General features: G+C 45.3%; 1 protein-coding gene across 1 annotated transcript in view; it reads right to left on the bottom strand.

Moving 5' to 3' along the window:
- Window positions 1-19,517, bottom strand: part of pyd (zonula occludens-like protein polychaetoid) — a gene marked incomplete at its 5' end in the record, with an annotated part of 754,603 nt that overhangs the window by 256,463 nt on the left and 478,623 nt on the right. Inside the window, one exon of the mRNA XM_075893243.1 lies at window positions 3,652-4,241. Coding sequence (XP_075749358.1) covers window positions 3,652-4,241 — 590 coding nt within the window. The remainder of the gene's footprint in view (window positions 1-3,651; window positions 4,242-19,517) is intronic.

A 19,517-nucleotide genomic window follows, 5' to 3' on the forward strand; every position in this document is an offset into this window, starting at 1 on the left:
CTGACACAGCAGCGCAGCTGACGGACGACTTGTAAACCTTTGGTGGACACCAGCATGTACGTTTTTGGAGCGATACATTAGTGAAAACCAGCACAGCTACACATAAGATAAGCATTAACTGCAGCATGGTCAAGCTAAGCCAGCGCCTCTTCTATTTTTTAAGTGCTTGGGCGAAGGAGTGGGTTTCAATGGGAAGCAGTCATCGGTATTAGTGTGGCTTTTAGCCGCCAGGCGCTGCCACTGGAGTATACTTGCCATCGCGTCGTCTCTTGCACAAACCAATGCCGCAGCTGCATTTGAAGCTGCCATACACGGTAAAGTTTTCGACTGTATTCGCACTGTTTAAAGGGGCCCTAAAGGCAACTATTAAGTCGAGATTGATTGTTGAATTGAGGGTACGGAAACCTCATAGTGTTACTTTTGTGCCAAGGAAGGGCCTATTTTGAAATAAAATCACGTTTTAGAGCTCCCCATTGGGTTAGCGCACTTCAAATTACCCGCCTCAAGAAGGGGACCGATCGGACTGTCTCACGTCACTGTTGCCGTGCACAACGTTGCCCGGCTTCACTGCGCAACTAGCAGCAAACCAAAAGCAGCGGGAGCCACAGCAGAAACAATGGCCATTGACCAATTTCCTGCCATTAGCTTCAAGATTGCCGACGTTTTTTGTTTCCACTGTGCCGCGCTGGATGGCACCATATGTCTTGTGTAACCACGTGAAAATTGAATGTTTGAACCACTCGCACCATTGCCCATAGTAACGTTCGGTGGTTTTTTTTTCCATTAATCATACAGAAACGAACAAGAGACATTTTATTGTGTGTCTAGATGCGTGGAATGTTCTTTCTTTAGTGCAGTTAGATTGATTACTAGTGATTAATTGTAGGCGGTCCACCTGATGTCATCGGGATAATTTTGAAAATGTCCTACTGTGACGCTTGTGTTCTTGTGCATTTACCTTAATTTCTCAGTAAGTAGGGCACTGTTGTTGATAATATTGTCGGTTTAGATGTCATACAGTGAGCTTTCACTCTGACGTAAATTGTTATTTGGCTTTAGTGTTCCTTTAAAGTACAATGGACTCCCATTAAATGAAACTCGGTTAAACAGAAAAGCCACATAAATGAAACTATTTAGGCACATTTGGTTGGTCTGCTATATATTTAATGATAAAAAGTTTCGGGTAATCGGAACATTCCTTTCGCTTAAATCGGTTAAATGAAACTAATACAGGCAAAATCCATGAACGACAGAAGTAGCCACGGCAGTCTAGCAACCATGAAACAAATGCCAAAGCTAGCTTAGCCAAGTCAATCTAGGAATTGCACATGTCCTCACGCGGCGAGCAATAATCGACGTCTTGTCGTGAACTTGAGGACAGCCTCGAGGAACCTACATCTGAAGTTCAAGATGAAAACCTGTGTTCGGCTCAAGTGTTGATGAGATGGTGTGTGATCCCGCGCTCACTTCAGTGGCTGATAGTGCGGCAAGAGATGCTGTTATTCTGTTGTAGTGCTACTTTGAACACGATGTTGGCACAGAGTTCCTGCCCAGCCATTCAGCAATGCACTCCTACTATTTTGAGAAAGTGCACGAACAAGGCCAGGCAAATTGCTGTCGCCCCGTGATGATAGTCTAGTGGCTAAGGTACTCGGCTGCTGACTCGCAGGTCGCGGGTTCGAATCCCGGCTGCAGCTGCTGCATTTCCAATGGAGGCGGATATGTTGTAGGCGCATGTGCTCAGATTCGGGTGCACATTAAAAATCCCCAGGTGGTCAAAATTTCCGGAGCCCTCCACTACGGCGTCTCTCATAATCATATGGTGATTTTGAGACATTAAACTCCACATATCAATCAATCAATGAAGGCAAATTGTTGTCACCTCCTTTTTCCCAAGCCGACAATATTAGCAACATCTTTCTTTCTAATCAACTATAGTAGTATTAAAATGTTCTTGTTCAGTCGGCTACAGTTGGTGCCCTTGAAATAGTCATATTTCATTCATTTTATGGGCTTTGCCTAAATGAAACTCCTCATAAATGGAACAAATTTTCTTACCCCTTTGAGTTTCGTTTAAAAGGAGTCCACAGTATGATAAGAAGTTGTAAATGACAATCAGGAAGCACTTGTTGTTCTGGGCAACCAGCCCACTTCAAGGACATGTGTCGTTTGAGGCTACTTGATCGAAACCTTGAGATTATTGCAGAGCTCGCGCGATGACCAGTGATAAGGCTGGAATATTCAACAGCACATGTATAAAAACCGATGCACTTCCCCACTTGTCAGTTGATCGACGGCCGACCCTCAGTTTGCCGCTATCCGTGCCAGTGTGTATCGCTGTATTCTGTCTTTTTGGTCACAGGCCTTAAGTTTGGCCGAATAAACAGTTTCGTCTTGGACCTAGTTCTGCTCCCTTCGTCGGTATTACGACCCTGTGACAGTATGCACCAATTCACCCAAATCAAAGTCTTACGTGATTGTAAGCATAAGGTGGGCATTCCCAACTTGTCATTGGCATATTCCAAGCTGTAGGGCACAACTTTGGAAAGCAACAAAGAAATTTTAGATGAAGACAGGAACCACACAGCACGTAAGGAACAAAAGGTTACAGGCATAACATGATACGGCTACTGAGCTGAGTTCTCTAAAAAGATGCCTGTGGCATCGCTCACTATGCCAATTCAGCCCACATTGAGTTGTCATTGCTTGCTGAGGAATGGTGCATCATTCCACCATCTTGTTCTCAATGAGGCTGGGGTGGTAGTGTGTGCATGTGCACATGCGTGTTGCAAGCGGGTACCGCATGGATTGTCAGCTACCATTTCCATTAAAAATGAGGAAGGAGAGAAAGCTTTTTGTAAGAAGAGAAAAGAGGGGGCAGGAAGTTTTTGGCTCACATGGCCGGCATTTTTCTAGAGGAGGAACTGGTTGAGAAGGCAGGGGTTTTAGATATAGGTAGGAAATGTAGCTTGGGACAGCAGAAGTCTAGGTGGTCGGCAGAAAACTAGCTGGCATAAAATGGAATTGGTTGTACAGGACAAGACAAATTGGAGATCGTTCAGAGTTACTGCAAGCAAAGTGGCCATGATGACGATAAATAAAAGTAGGTGTCACTATGACCACAGTAGCAGTATAATTTTAGCTTGGCTATAGGCTTGCCAGTAGTGGCTGCGAATCTGATAGAGCTCATGCTACACATTTTTAGTGGCGGGACAATAAGTGGTACTCGAGGAGATGGTTTCACTTCTGAACGCTGACCCCTAGCTTTCACGATGATCATCAACCTTATTGGCTTTCTGTGCAGGCTGATGACACATTCACTGTAATTTGGCAGCAATATAACAGGACATAAAAACAACACAAACAAAAAGAAAAAAGCTATACACTCCTTCTGGAAGTTGGAAAAACACAAACAACTGCACAGCATGCACAAATAGAATAAGAGTGAATAAATGTTGCAAAACAGTTCAAGTAGGAGGAATAGATGCTTGGCACCATGTGTCATGCAATAAAGCACGTTTAGCTCAGTCAGGAGCAGTAATGTACACACACAAACTGCGGACGCACAGTGAAAGAAAGCCAGAAAGTAGGTGGTAGAAGAAGGGCCTAACATGCCGAAAAAACACTTTGATATGGAGATCAAAGACCTACAGGTGGTGGTGGCCGCAGAGGAGGGAGGTAGGGTGGTGGTGGTGCCAGAGAATCCTCTTGGGTGGCCACACTGGGGTCACTAGAGGCCCGCAATAGACCCGATCGCCGAGCCCCCTCTGAGGTCAGCTCCAGGTCACTCTCAGGTGATGAGGCGTAGCTGAGTCGTGACGTGACAGGGAAGAGGAAGTCGTCTCCAATAGCCTCCTCAGGCTTGTTCTCTGAGCACCAGATGCTGAGCTGCTGCTGCTTGTCCAGGGTCTCACGCAACTTTTTGTACCACATATCGGCACCTGTCAGGGCCACTGTAGAGGTGAAGAGATGTCCCCACAGCCGCTCTAACTTGAGGGCCCTTTCGTAAAGTTTGCGTGCACTCTGTCTCACGGGCAACCGTGATCGCAACTCTTTGACAGCCTGTTTGCTTTCGGCTCGCAAGAACACCACGATGGGGTAGAACTGGGCATAGTTGAGCCGATCCACAGCTCCAGGGCTGACATCGAGAAGAGCATGTTTGCCCTGCTCCACCACCTCACGAATGGCGCTGAGCCGAACAGCTGTAGCTACCTTGGGCTCTTCGACAGGTCCCCCGGGCTCTGCAATGAAAACTCTTTGAAGCACACGTGGTATAGGCTAACACTATTAACAGTATTGTATCTTGTACACAAACCGGCGTGAAAGTTGATGCAAAGATCACATAGCTCACCTGCCAGAGCAACATGCATACATTGTGTTGGAGGGTGTGAGCTCAGCTCCCACAGGAAAAAAGTTGTTTTCTTATACATCAGAATTTCCACACTTTAAAAATATGGAAGCATTTCAATTACCATTTCATATTATAATTGTTATAACATTTCAGTCACAAGCGAGAACCCAATGAATGTATGGTGATTAGGTTGATGCACAATGGTTAAAAAGGCCTTGTGATTTTTTTCATCTGCATTATGCAGCATTGAAATTCATGTAGTGCTGAATAATGAGATGAATATAAAATTAATTATTCAAATTGGTACATAGTAATGGAAGTTATTGGCCTTCACACTTCAGGACCCCAGCAAACGAAAAAAAATTGTTGCCTTTCGCATTTGAATCTCCTATGATATCAAAGGCCGTTTACAATTATCGCACGCCTCTCACAGGGTCGTAACGAATAACTTGGCTTGTGGCGGTCGTTTTGCAGCACTCGTAACATCGTTTTGCAATTATTTTACCATTGTCATATTTAAAAACAGGAATTCTTTTGAATCTGAGGAAGTTTATAGTGCTTTTATAACTTTTAATGCACAATAGTGTGGCCTATTTTGAATCGTATGAGTATTACGTACGACTTGTCCTATTGTCATGAGCAGTGATGCTACCGAGGTCTTCCGATTTGAAGCAATTTTGGAGCAGCAAAATTTTCCATTTTGGAGCAATCTGGAGCAACTAACTTCAAATCTTGTAGGAGAAGCCAGTTTCATTTACATTCAAGTACATAAAAAGTATTCTAAGGATCTTGTGAAGCACTAGAAATATTTCAATTCATTGCAAATTTCATGGAGCCAATCATCTTAGAAGCACTCCCTAATTCAGTTGGTGATGCAAGAATAATCAAGTCATGCTGTTGAGCATTCTGGAAAAACTTGTTTAGTGATTATTTTCGTAGCAAATAAACAGAATAGTAGTTGAATGAAATTGTACTTCATGAAATAATACAAATACACCTATGCGGTTTTCAGCAGATATTGTAGACAAACGCTGTGACGTAGAACGCTAAAGACTCACATAGTCCCCACTGCATTTACCTAAGATGACTTCAAGAATAAAGAAAGGTTCTTTTTCTTCACAACCAATTAGATAGCTGGGCGTAACATGACGTCATTCAGCTAGTCTCAGAAAGCCAACCTCTTAAGCAACTCATCTTTCTGCTGACACTACACAATTTAACAAACTTCATTTTCCTTTTGCAGCGATATTTCATGTAGCTAGGGCGTTCTGTCTACTCCGAAAAACTCTTACCGTGCCCTCTAGAAAGCAGTGCATAGAAACAAACTCACAGGGTACCTTATGCATACGCCTAAGACGACTCGAAGGCAAAAGCAAATTTTTTAAATGTGATAGCAATTAAATGGACATTTTTTACTTGTTTTTGCCGTCACCAAGGGTGTAGCCAGACATTTTTAAAATGGGGGGGGGGGGGGGGCACAGGAAAAAGGTCATTTTGTGCTACATATGCCATGGTGAAGAAAATTTCAGGGGGGGGGAGACATTCCCAATGTGCCCCCCCCCCCCCCCCCGGCTATGCCTTTGGTCGTGCATGTTTTGTGTAATATCTCAATCGATAACACCCCCTGCGCATCGTGTGTTTTACACGCAGATAAAAGCACGCGTGCGGGGGCGACGAACACGTCTAAAGCAGGGATAAAAGGAGCTGACTTATCTCCTTTGCACTGTGGATGCGATAATATCACTCCGCGTGCCGTACCTCCCATCAATTGTTAAACAAGCAGGCAGGAGCGTGCCGTCCTAATCCAAAGAGCAGGAAGGAGCTAAGAACACGAGGGGGGACGGACGTTGATATGAACTTTGACTTCATGGGTGTGATCGCTGGCGCGCGCGCTATTTACGGCTGGTATATCCTTCTGCCTTGTACTTTCAACACGAACAGACTGTGCAAAAAGTGCTTCGCTTTCTAAAGTGGACATATAGGGTTATACACTGAGCATTCTTCGCAGGCCACACCAGCGTCTCACCATTTGGCAGATCGATTCCTTCGTACAATTCGTGCTGTAAAAATAGAATCATGCTTGTATAGAGCAGGGGAGCACATGCTTCTCGACACTGTTGTTGGCCGTGGCTTCTATCTCACGTTAGCTACAAGCTTCCAATGATACTTACATTATAGCACAAGGGTTTAACACGCAGTATATGCATGTTTGGTATCATTACGTCATCTCTCATATTTCTGAAGAAAACAACAGCTGGAGCGGCCGGCTGGGTGCTCTAGAGAAGTATGATGCCATCTGTATGTGCATCGGCGTAAGATATGTTCCAGAAGTCTCTAGCCACCCAAGTTGCGGATATCGAACACCACGCATGCAGCAAGTTTTTGCGAGTGCACGGACCTTGGAAATGGCAACCCCGCGGCGAGCTGACACTTCTCACGAATGGCGTCAAGCGTTAATATCTGGTACAACAATACAATTTGTTGGTAAATAACATTCATTGCTAAGAGCGTCAGTGAAAGAAACAAATTGTGTCTTTTAGATCCGATATCATGTAACTGAAAAGGACGTTGGCTTAAGAGACAACGATCACTCCAGTTGCTGAAGCGATTTCGTGCCGTAAGTTATCTAAATGCGAAGAAAAGGTTCGTAGCACAGAAAGTTCACAAGCAGTCTCATTATGTTTCGAGATAGCTCGAGTGAGACACAGCCCACGTCAGCGACTGCACCCTTCAAGCGACACAGCAACCTCCCTTCCCCAACTCCCTTCAAAGTGAAGCAATTAATGCGATGCCGTATTGCCCACCCCCCCCTCTTTTTTTACCATTAGCTATTGACACTGAAAAGCTAGAGACGAACGTGTAACAAGGGGCAGCCGATTAACTAACAGGCCTTCTGATACCAGAGCCGCTAGTGATCTATTGCTGCGCGTATGAAAACCAAATTGCTCTTGCTCTGACCAGAAGGAATGCTTTTGTTAATAAGATGAAATTCAAAAAGAAAGCACATGAGGATATTCAATTCGGACCCTATAGCAACCTCGAGTTCAAAAGGGCAGAATCTTTTAGGGTCTTTTACCGCCACAGCGATGATAAATGCGGATGTGCTGGTGGAAGGAATTACGAAAAAGCTCTTCTGAGGATAAATGAATAAAGTATATTAGCGGAGAAGTGTCAATGCGTTCCCATCATTCACACGTTCTTTTGTGGATGCATGGACGCGAAAGATGGAACATTATGCCGCAATGTCCAGAAAACGTGACAGAAATTCTGGTGGCATGCGTGCAGTTATGAGTGAAAATTGCCTTATTACATGCCACGCAACTCTTCAAATGAGCTATCAGCAGCGTTCCTTGAACGGACGTCTTCCGCCAATGAATTGTCACAGTTTCATGCTACCGATGGGACTAGATGTCATGACTCATGAGCCCCTATAAAGAGCAGGCTTCGTCGTTAAGTGGACGTGCACAACAGAGTCGTGCGGGCACCAAACATAACATTATTGGATTTTAGAACACATGCACGATCGTTGTTTATTCAGCATAATAAAATAGGTACGTCACGGTGACTTTGGTGGCCCCAGGAACAAGGTGCACATTTATTGATGTGCCCGCGTGGCTATTGCCAGTGCCAGATGTTCCCAAACCCGACTTTGGTGCAGTTTGGCGCGATTTCCGTCGATATTATCAGGATGGCGCAGCAAATCTGATTTGGCGCACTTTGGTGCAAGAGTGGGATCACTGCATAAATAAAAGGCACGAGGCTCATGTCGAACATGGTAGCATGGCGACGGTGCACGAGGAGAAAAAAAGTCCTCCGATGGCACGCGCACTAGCCACATTGACGCAGGAAATTCGTTGAACAAAGGCTCGTGGTAGGCGACCCGAGCCATGATGAAAAATCCCAGAGAATGAGCTGGCACAGTGCGTTAGGGCTCCGAACTGCGCAGACGTGGGAAACGAGCCTTGCTACAGAGACGGGAGCAGCATAACCGTTTGTTTCTGAAGGATGTCGGCGTGAAAAGGCCCGAGAAGTGGCCATCGACCACAGAGGTCCCGAGTGATGTTGCCCGGACATGCCGCAACCTTACCCAGCAGTTCCTGGTGGACTTCCAGGTTCTCTACATAGCGTTGAACAGAAGCAGCTCGCGCCAGTCAGCAGAATGAACCCGTCAGAGGGGGAGTCCATAAAGATGCAAGCCTAGCGAGGCTGAAAATCGAGACAAAGACTGGAACATCGGCGATGAGGAAGAGCAGTTCATGCAGCGAGATCAACCGACAGTGACCGTAAAATGTGAAGCAGCCAGTCAACGACGGAGAACTCGACTAAACTTTGACACAGCAAAGGGCAACGAGTCGCAACACGACGAGTTGTAAGAACATCTTATTGTTGACACAATATTGACTTAGGCAGCGCCTCTTTCATTTTTCAGTGCCTGGGCGAATGCTCTCTTCAGGCCGTCGAGCGGGTTCTGCCTCCGCTCGCCACTGCTGCATGATAGCGGTGCGCGAGTAGACTACAGGATGCTGGTGCTGAATGGCTGCCCGAAATAGGAAGCTCGAGAATTCATGTTTTCATGCGAGTTAATTTGGAGTCATGCTTCTTGATGGCTTTCATGCGTGCAGGGAGGAGGAAAAGTAACACGAACATAGCGGCGTGCTGTATCCACCTGGCTCTGTCAGGCCGTGCTACCGGTTCGATATATGCGTCCGAGTTTCATAGCATTTGCGCTTTATTTTCTCTTTCAAGCTATTGCAACCCCATTATTTACATGACTCAGTATATAATACTGCTCTGTACAACTCTGCATATCTGACAGGAAAAAAACCTGATTTTCTTTTTTTCATTTTTCATTAGTTACAAGAAAAAAAATCTTGCTGGTCCCCTTTTGAATTGACCTGAGACGACTGAAACGCATAAACTATCCTTGTTTTCTTACGATTGAATGCACTGAATGTTTTCTACTTCCCTACGGGGTATATCTGCGCCCAACATGGTTTTTTTACTGCCTCAAGGATAAGAGACAAAGCTAGCTTTCTGCCTTGCAGCTGGTTATGCACTGCCCTCAAGATCAGCCCATTTCAACCAAGCGAAGATGTTATATGATGCCGTCAAATTATGTGACCTTCCGATGCGTCAAAAACATTTATGACATGTGATGTCATATAATGACGTTTTCAGGTAATGATTTCTTGCATCAGTCGTGTTCACACCACCGACGCAGAAGACGCCGAACGCGGCGGGCGACCGATTTTCGCTTTTGATGAGGCATTTAAAGCAATTGCCTTATGCACTGTATCGCTGTAGCTCTGTGAAATCACATTTTCCACTTTTGCTCGGCGAAAGCGTGCTTGCAGTAATCAGGCAGAACGATTGGTCCCCTAATAATAATAAATCTTTGTACTACACTCTAATATGTAGCCATCATTTACAACCCGTGTATTTTATAGCTTATAACTGTGGTGGCTGAAGACTACCCGGCACGTTTGGAAACATGGCAATAGGTATGACTAAACGGGAGTGCACTGCATCCGAAAAGTCAACAAATCAGTCTAGTAGTAAGAGCGCTGCCTACCAATCACTGCCATGTGCAATGCTAACATTGTGCCTCAAAGCTGAATGGGGGTCTATGGGCACCACACAGGCATTTGGCTCTACTCTGCTCGCTATCGAATTAGGAGGCCAGAGGGAAGAAGAAAAAAACAGAACCGAGCATCCGAATATTAAAACTGCAACAATCCGTCCATGAATACACAGACAAGCTCAAGCAACTGATTACATGCCCCATTTTCATGCCTGTCACCTTAGAGTTTAGAGTTTATTCAGAATTGAAATACAAGTGATACAAGTGCATGTGTTATGTACAAATACAGAAGGAGGTCTCAAAGTCGCAAGACTGTGAGTGAGACCTCCTATAAAATCATACATGAGAGATACAACGCAATAGTAAAGAGTGGTAAGGAAAGAAAATTTAAGGTATACAAAATGTACAGATAAGCACGAAATAGCGAACATAAGTTATAAAAAATGTACAGCTAAGCATGCAAAAATTAACACGAAAATGCAATAACATTCACTCTGTATAATATCAAGCATTATTACGGTAAGGATAGAAAAATTAAGATATACAAAATGTACAGATAAACACGAAATAGCGAACATAAGTTATACAAGGTGTACCGATCAGCACAAAAAACTAACAGAAAAATGCAATAACATTCAGTTCATATAATATCATGCATTAAGAATTTAATAAGTGCGAACGCAAGCCTTTTTTAAACATTTCGAGGGATCTATTTTTGATCTCCAAAGGTAAAGAATTCCACAGGGAAACAGATGAAAATTTTGTGGTAAACTTGCCATAATTAGTCCTAGGTTTGGGTAAAAGGAAGTTATTAGCCTTTGCAAAACGAGTCGATGACGCTTGAGGAAACTGACTTGAGTGTAGTAAAGCAATCAGAAGTTTTCCATTCCCATATTTGTAAATAAGAATGCCGAGAAAATATTTAGCCAGCTTCTGAACTGATAAAATTCCATGCGAACAGAGTAAGGATGATGCATTGGACATGAAGTCACTGAACGTTATTATTCTCAATGCTTTGTTTTGAAGATGTTGGATGGCTGATAAATGAGTGGCGTACGTATTTCCCCATGATGAAATGCAATAGATTATGTTGCTGTGAAAGAAAGCGTAGTAAAGTGACAACAATATTTCAAAACGATAGAACGGGCGAACTTTTAGAAATATTCGAATGGCATATGCGGCTTTCCGCGTAAGCTCTAAAACATGTGAATTAAACTTTAAATGTTCATCTAATTTGATCCCGAGAAACATTGTACTAGAGGTAGAATGAATTTGAGTACCGCTTACGAAGACAGAGGGGTTCCTAGGTATAATTCGATTACCTTGGCACTAGACTTTAAAGTCCGCATTAGAATTCAGACTGTTCTGAAGTCTAATCAAAACTGCTTAAAACACAGGCAATGCCTGTTCAAACATATACAGCGCCTGTTGAAAACATATGCAATGATAGCAGAAATCGCGCCGCATATGGAATTGTTTTTGTTTATTTCCCATTGATTTCATTGTTTAAGCTCTCAAAATGTGAAATTACCTGACATAGCTCCTAAATTTTCTGACACTTTCTCGATGGCACAACATGTAATGGTTTGCGAAGGGAACGGTTGATGACTATCCCTGGAAGCAGTCTAATGGCATTTTATGCTATTTAGTGCATGAACTGCTAGTGTATAATGTGCTACGCCACTAGGGAGTAGCAAGCATCGGGGAACATTGGGCACCCAAGCTTTTAATATTAGCTCCTGGCAAAGGCTTCTCTCAAAAATCTACTTTCATTTAGTCAAAAAAGCAACTCTCAGTCAAGAAAATGCCACAGAGACTAAACGATTTTCCGCCCCGCCGCGGTGCTCTAGTTGCTAAGGTCCTCGGTTGCTCACCCATAGGTTGCGGGATCGAATCCCGGCTGCGGCGGCTGCATTTTCAATGGAGGTGAAAATTCTGTACGCCCGTGTACTCAGATTTGGGTGCACGTTAAGGGGAGACGCTCCTCGAAAGCACTTTTTTTTTGTTATTCAACTTAGAGCTTCAGAAATTGGACCACTGATGCAGTTTTTCCTCCTGATTCCAAATCTGTAATCAGTTTTTACATAAGTGCAATAGTTTGGGAGTTGTGTTTCAAGTAATGGTGAAACTTGATAAGTTTTCCGGGAACTTTCGCGCATACTAAATGTTCATGCAGAGAGTTGTTCAATGGCTCCTTTTGCTCCCTATTAGCCATAGAGTGCCGATATCTAGCTAGAAATTGTGCTCCAACTTTGAAACTATGAAAAAAACATCTGTGTAGCAAACTACCCTTTTTTTTCCACTCGACCACCATTAAATTTATTAATAGATATTTACAGCTGATAGGTTGTGCTGATTCAAGTAGATATCGGCACCCTACGCACTCTCCTCAATGTGTGTGCCAAATTTCGTCGTCGTATGACCATTCTAAGTGCCCGAAACACTTCCCGCAAAAAATGCAAATTGGCCAAAATTGCGAAATGAGAAAAACGCGTTTGAAAGTTTGAAAGTCTGTATTTACAAAAATGAAAAACGCAGTAGCACGAAACTTGTGCTGAACACATACACACATGTCCAGAGGGAATATCAGTTGTCTAAAACTCTCCAGCACCGTAGGTTTTCCCTTCCCGGCTGGTGCGGCAGGACTCTTCCACCCGGGCCCTCTTGGCTGCACTGCGACGGTGTGCCCTCGCCTCAGCGGTCTGACGCACATTCATCTTGTGCATGCGCATGCTGTCTCGGCGGTCGCTGAGGGTAACCAGGGCCTCCGAAGGAAGCACCCCAAGCTCTTCCAGCACCTTTTCAAAGCTCGCGTGGCCCCGGTTGAACCACAGGACTGCAATGGCTGTGGCTGTTTCCACAGCAGTCCGGGAAGCAAACCGGGTCTTTGGACACAGCAGCCATATTTTGCTGTTCAGGGACTCGGCCGCGTTCTGTGTCTTGCCGTGGAGGCACCGGGCAAGCAGCTTCGCATCTGTGAGACGCTTGTAGATTGGGAGGACTGCCAAACCCTGGGCCTTGGTCAGGAGGGGGGTGTGGCACGGTGCAGGCTGGCCCTGCGCCTCAGCACGTCGGTGCTTGCACCACGAGTCTGGGCCTGCAGGACAGAACTTGTGACTTCCAGCACCGTCTGTTGAGCACGAGTGCAAACATGAGGCCCATATGGCAGTGTACATCTTGTGGACATTTCCCCGATTGTTCACAATGGCCACCTGAAAGTAAGTTTGAAGCTTCTGGATGGTGGTCTCCTTCAGCTTCTCCCCTCGTGGAAGTGGCGTTGGCAGCTTCCGCAGGCCGGTGCCCAGACGTTTCGCCACGTGGTTGGTGCACTCCTCTTTTTCAATTGGAGTGTCAGGGTACACGTTGGCATCACAGACCCCGTTGTAGGCCTTGCTGTCTCCATCGCTTAGGAAGATGGTGAACCGCAGGGGTGTCTCATAGTCCACAGTCCTCTGCCAAATGCGCACTGCAGCTTCGGCCTCCATGGCATGCGAAGAACAGTCGCAATTCTTCTCACAAACGGGATGATGAAACGCCTGCCATGTTTCTTCATCGCCTCCCATGTCGTTATGCAAACTGCACGCCAGGCAGAAGTTGGAAAGCACTTCATAGTCCAGGCACAAACCAGTGTCCAAGGACACTACAGTTCCCACACCATTGTGGCTTTTGTGGCCTCTTTTTTGCCATGTGCCGTCAAACATGACTGGCACGTCACTGTTACCAGCCACCTCTTTGGTGACGCTGCGTGCCCTTTGCATGTTTTCACAGACAGCCTTCACTGCCGCACTGTGAATCTTTTTGCCGATAGCATGGAAGGTCTTATGGTGCATAGGGTTTGGCAATCCAACTACTGCACAAAATCGTGAAAGTTGCTCATGCCCGATACCGACGGCACGCGCTGCAAGCACCACTTTCAGGTTCACGGCAAAGGCGTCACGCGAACTCCCGCTGTCGTAGCTTCTGCTTGCACCGCGGCCGCCATCTGACGCGACCCGCTTCGACGAGTACGCGGACGAAAGGATGCTCTCCGAGCACTCCGCATTCTCGCAGTGTAGCTCCAGAAACGCCGAAAGGCCTTTCCGCTTTTTATTCGGTGCCCGAACTGCGAGTTTACTCTCGTGACAAACGGGGCATGCCGCGCCTGCGACGACGGCCGTCAATGCACCCAACTCGCACAGCACTACGCTTTCGGCACGATCGGCATTCGGCCTGACGTCGTTTTCGAATAACGCGATCTTTTTCTGCGATGCACTCACAAAATTCACTGCAGCGTTGATCTCGTCGTCGCAGTTGCCATGGTCGACGTTGCCGTGGTCGATGTTAGGCCTACCGGCCGCTGGCCCGTCGCGGACATTTTCGTTGGCGGTGGCTTTCTTGTACGTCCTCCGCCGCTTCCCTCTGAACTTGTTCTTACTTCTGTATTTCCGATGGTCGGCAACGGCCTTTTTCGGGCTTGCCATCGCACGAAAACAGCGAAAAATAACTCCGGAAAACAGTGAAGCGAACTACGGCAAGAAAACACGGGTGCTGTCAGCCAATGGCGGCCCTGCGTTAGTGGCGCGCGGTTTGAAACGGCGGGAAAAGACTGTTTTTGTTGCTTTTTTTTAGATTTTTCGTGAACGTACGAGACTTCAAGAACCGGGATCGTGGAGAGTAAGGACAACTCTACACGAGCCAGCGGCCGCAATATGGCGGACAGCTCTCTTCGCGGCCCCGCGAGCACGCGAACAGCAGCCCGTTTTGTGTAAATTTCGTGATGCCGCGCGTCACTGCCGCTCACTCAGACGCGTTTTTCACTGACTTCTGATGCTTATTTCGCTGTGATATTTTCAGATGTCAAAATATAATGTATAAAGATGATAAAGCAACAAAAAACAGAAAAGGTGAAATTTGGAAAAAAAAACGCGACTTTTCGACCCGCGTCTCCCCTTAAAGAACCCCAGGTAGTCGAAATTTCCGGAGCCCTTCACTATGGCGTTTCTCATATTCATATGATGGTTTTGGAACGTACACCCCACATATCAATCATCATCATCACGAAATGATCTGGGGATTACTGGCATTACCTACGTGGTATCGGCCAAGCAGACGATGCGTGAGCGCCCAGATCAAGTAGTCCCGAACGACACATACCTTTAAAATGAGCTAGGTGTCCAGAACAAGTGCTTCGTGATTCTCGTTTCCATTACATCTTGAACAATGCAAATACAGCCGAAAACCGAGCCGGATAGCAGCTTCGAATGCATCCGCGGCACTTGTTTGTGCGAGAGACAACGCGGCGGCATCTTTACTCCAGCTGCGGTGCCTGGCGGGGAAACGCTGCACTAGCACCTACAGCCGCTTCTCGTTGAAACCGCTCCTTCGCCCGCGCACAGAAAAAATAGAAAAGGTGCTGGCTTAGGGCTAAGGACTAAAGCTAGTAAGGGATTCACACTGAGCTAGAGTCAGTTTTGGTTAGAATATGGGCTGTGTTCCAATTCTAAGACCGCATCATAGACAGTCTACGTAGACAGCTTAGAAGACAGCATCAAGCCCATGTTGTCTGAGAAACGGAACACGTCTGGATGGCTTCCACGTGACGAGGCGGCACCTTGCGTCGAGAAGAGAAAGCTACAAAAAGCAAACGTAACTGTTATATAATTTTCAGGTGATCGTGTGAAAATCTCAACAATTGAACACTGCACACATTGAGTGTATAAAAAAGCATCTGCTTGAGTGCAGACGACAATTCGTGTGATATCCGAGCTTTCCGAGCAGTTTGCTGAGCTGCTATCTTGTGTGGACGGCAAAGTAGCCTGCATCTTATTTATCTGCGGTCTCCTCAAAGCTGTCTATTTCGTTGGCTACGTGAGAAATGGAATCAGACATAAAAATGCCGTTATCCACTTAGTTGTTTATTTAGCCGTCTACGGTGAGTATAGACGTCAGACTTTGCCCAGGCGGCACTACGAAAAATGCCGCCACCAGTGCGCCCATCGTCGCGCTGGTCATAACTGGGTAAAGCAAGAAGAGCCTTCCACAAGTGAACCTGCATAGGCCTTCCTACCGTGTTGAGGCGCGGTTCCCTGATAATCAAGGCGCTGGCAAGCATCTAACCTCAATCCAACATCGCTTCAGAAAAGAAGAAAGCTCATCAAAGCCAAGTGCCGGTATAATGCTAAAGATGTTTCAGTTTCTTTCGACGTGCTGCAACTCGCATTTCAAGCGCAAGAGAGCGATGCATGACATCAAGTTCGAGGCAAGCACTTCGACGTGCGTTCTATAATGCCCGAATGCATTAAATTTGGGTGTACACATGATGCCAAAGCGACAAAGTACAGTGAGCAATGTGTCTTACTATCGATGAACTCACTTTAGCAGATACCCACTTTCTTCAAAGTGGACAATAGAGAATGCAACTCACTTTGCAGTTGCATTCTCCATCCATCTCTCCGTTTTTGAGCATTGAACTGTTCTATAATGCATCCTAAAAAGTTCTGTATTTTACGGTTGTCTTCCGTTTGTGTGTACAGTCAAACCCCGCTAAAACAAAACTGACAAGACGCAGAAAAAGATGTCGTTAAAGCGAAAATTTCGTTGTATTGAAATCGAAAAAATATAGCTGGTCTGAGCTAGCAAAACAAAGGAACGTTTATTTTCAAAATTCAAAAAGTGCCCGCTGCTTCCAATTCTTTCCCAGCAGCATCATGATGCCATTCTCACTTATGCATAGCGAGGCCACGGTGAAAAGCACACTGAAACAAGGCTTACAAGCACTTTTCCGAACGAACCAAACAGTTGCATTAACACGTTAACACCAGCAGCTGTCCATCTATGAAGTGTATCTGACAACGCCGAGATATACACTGAGGCAGAGTATCGTGGAAGAGCGACTTGTGCCTTATTTTATGCCCTTTTTATTATCCATCACTCGCAGCTAGCTGATGTTGTTGATAATGCAAGCAGACAGACGCTCTGATTAGTTACCACACTGGCCAAGTGCAAATGAAATGAAAAGTATTGGCATCAAAAAAGGCGTCATTCCGCCGTTAAACCCAGCAGCTGCGTGAAGGAAACCATGAACTGAGCAACTCAGCTTTAGCTTCGGATCATTTGAGGGTCAAAAACAAGCCAGTGGCAAAAGCAGGGCAGTCTCATGCCATCACTATCGAGCAATGGCGGTGCCCATGCTTGCTGAACACTGTATAGCAATAATTATCTGAGCCTGGAATGGCATCGTAAAATTTCATTCTGAAGCGGGATGGCAGAAGAAAAAGTGTTCGATGTGGCAACAATATTTATGCATTAACTCCTATGGACTGCTGATAGGGAACCGTGAATTTTTCGTTGTAGTGGAAATTTGGTTGAAGTGGCGTTCATTGTAGCGAGGTTCAACTGTACCGGAAATGGGGATACATGTACACGTTCACTTTCTTGGTGTATAACGAAAGGCAATACTCAGGCCTCCGAGATAGCTTCGGCAATCGCGGGCACCAAGGGCAAGAAAAACCTTAGTGTGGTCACGACTAACATTTTGTGATTTACCTGAATGACGTACATGTTATCATTTGCTAGTTAAAGCCGGAACGTAGAGCCTCTAAAGCCATAACTGCACGATGCTGTATGGTGGTGACCACTTCAAATTATCAGTGGTCGCAGCTTGTGCGATGCTTTTCGGCCGTGTCACCAGTCTGCATTTAACACGACGCGCACCGCGGTAAGAGGTTTTGTAGAGCTTCATATTCAAAGTCACCATGGTTCTCCATCAAGGCTATATAAACAGTAACAGAAAACTACATTATCGCACTTTGTCATGCGACCAGCCGTGGAGAACGTGAGTAATTCGCTTACCCAACACATTCGCAACAACTTGTATCCAGCGCTCTTGGTGCTCTGCTTTGAGACAGCTATGCGAATCAGTGAAACTGAAGTCCTTTATGCCCATGGCGATGCACAATGCAACAGTAGCGTGATTAAGGTCTTTCTTCGTAGAGCACGAAGCTGTTATATGTGCTCTTGTTTTCGCCGTCGTTCTGGCGAGGGAACAAGCAAACGTTTCATGGAGGTTCGGTGAGACGTCCGACGATGGGAGAGAAATTTGTAGCTCTTTTTCTGAGTATTCACTGCACAAACAACCTAATATTTAGCTCAACCGTTTCGCACGGGCTAGTTGCACCTGGTTGGGCATCAGACTGTGCAAGAAAATTGTGTCTTGCACTACCGAAAACTGCGTCAACAGATGAAGCTACGTGTCTGCAAAACTCCAGAGTCTTGATGTTTTTATTAAAACACTCATGTACAAGCTGTTACTGGAGCAAATTTGTGTACTCCCGAGTGTTCGTTTTCGCTTTGGCTTTTATTGCCTTTTATCTTTTGGGTGACAAAGTGTGTTTGTCTTGCCACACCCACGTCTCCCATCTCTCTTAAATCTATCCTTCACAAGCGCTCCCGAAAAAATTCGTGACACACATAAATCTGTCAAAACGCACGACTTATGTGATCACTCCCGTGTGATGAGGCATCACTTTCGATCCCAAAAATAAGCCACTGTGTGTTGCTCCACTCCGAAAACAGTGTGGTTTTTGTATAGAAATAAAATTATAACAGCTTTGTTCTTGGTGTTGCCTCTCGAACAATGATATCGGTGAATTCCACAGTTTGAGAAGATACGATGAAATCAACACATTTGTGTCGCAGCAATCTTTTAAAATCTTGACAAACTGCATGGGCTGCGCAGAAAAACAAATGCTGAGCAGGTGTAATGAGAAAAGTGCAAGGTTAAGCTAGGTATAACCATGTATTGTTCAACTGGCATAACGTATGAAACCTCACTTACATAAGGCAATACATATGTGGGCCAAACCAGCCAATGCCTGAACAAAAGTCTGCAGCAACATAAAATTTGGTAACAAAGTTGATGATTTCAAGCAATGCAGCAGCATACTGTAAGCGCACATCATGTGTTCAGAAAACAAAGAAGCTAGCACATGGGAGAAATAACTGCAAAAAAAGAGAGAAGAGATGAAAGTGTTTTTTTTTTTATGAATGAAATAATGGGTGGCAAATTGTGTAAGCTCACCCTCTACTGCACTAGATTCAGACAATGTTAAGTTCAAGTGGTTTAAAACGTTTTGATGAATTGCTTGTTGTGTTTTGAAAGCCCACGCTCACTAGAACTGTGGAGTAATACTTTCATGTGTCAATGCACATGTCACCTTTAATTTATTATGTATACAGGTGACAAGCTAGAGCAATTGCACAAAAGTCGTTTGTGCACGGAGTTCTGGTCTGTCTTGTGAATCTGTGTTAATTATTCATCTGTTCATATATGCAGTGCATTGTTTTGCTACACAACCTTGACCAAGCGAAACTCGCCATGTTTTGTAGTGAACCTTTATTGCAGAGCTTAAATGCAGAGCATGTAGACCTTACATGTAGCCAGAGTAGCTCAAACATTGCACTCACAAACTGGCAGCTACGCATGCACAGCGGAGGAGGCCACTTGAGGCCGAAAAGAAAACCAACCCCTGAATGGCTACGAATGTGCCAGGCTGATGCGAAATGTCATTGCTGTCAGAGATTGACGCTCCGAAGTGTGCATCTTCA

This window comes from Rhipicephalus microplus, chromosome 4, assembly GCF_043290135.1.
Source record: "Rhipicephalus microplus isolate Deutch F79 chromosome 4, USDA_Rmic, whole genome shotgun sequence".
Classification (NCBI taxonomy): domain Eukaryota; kingdom Metazoa; phylum Arthropoda; class Arachnida; order Ixodida; family Ixodidae; genus Rhipicephalus; species Rhipicephalus microplus.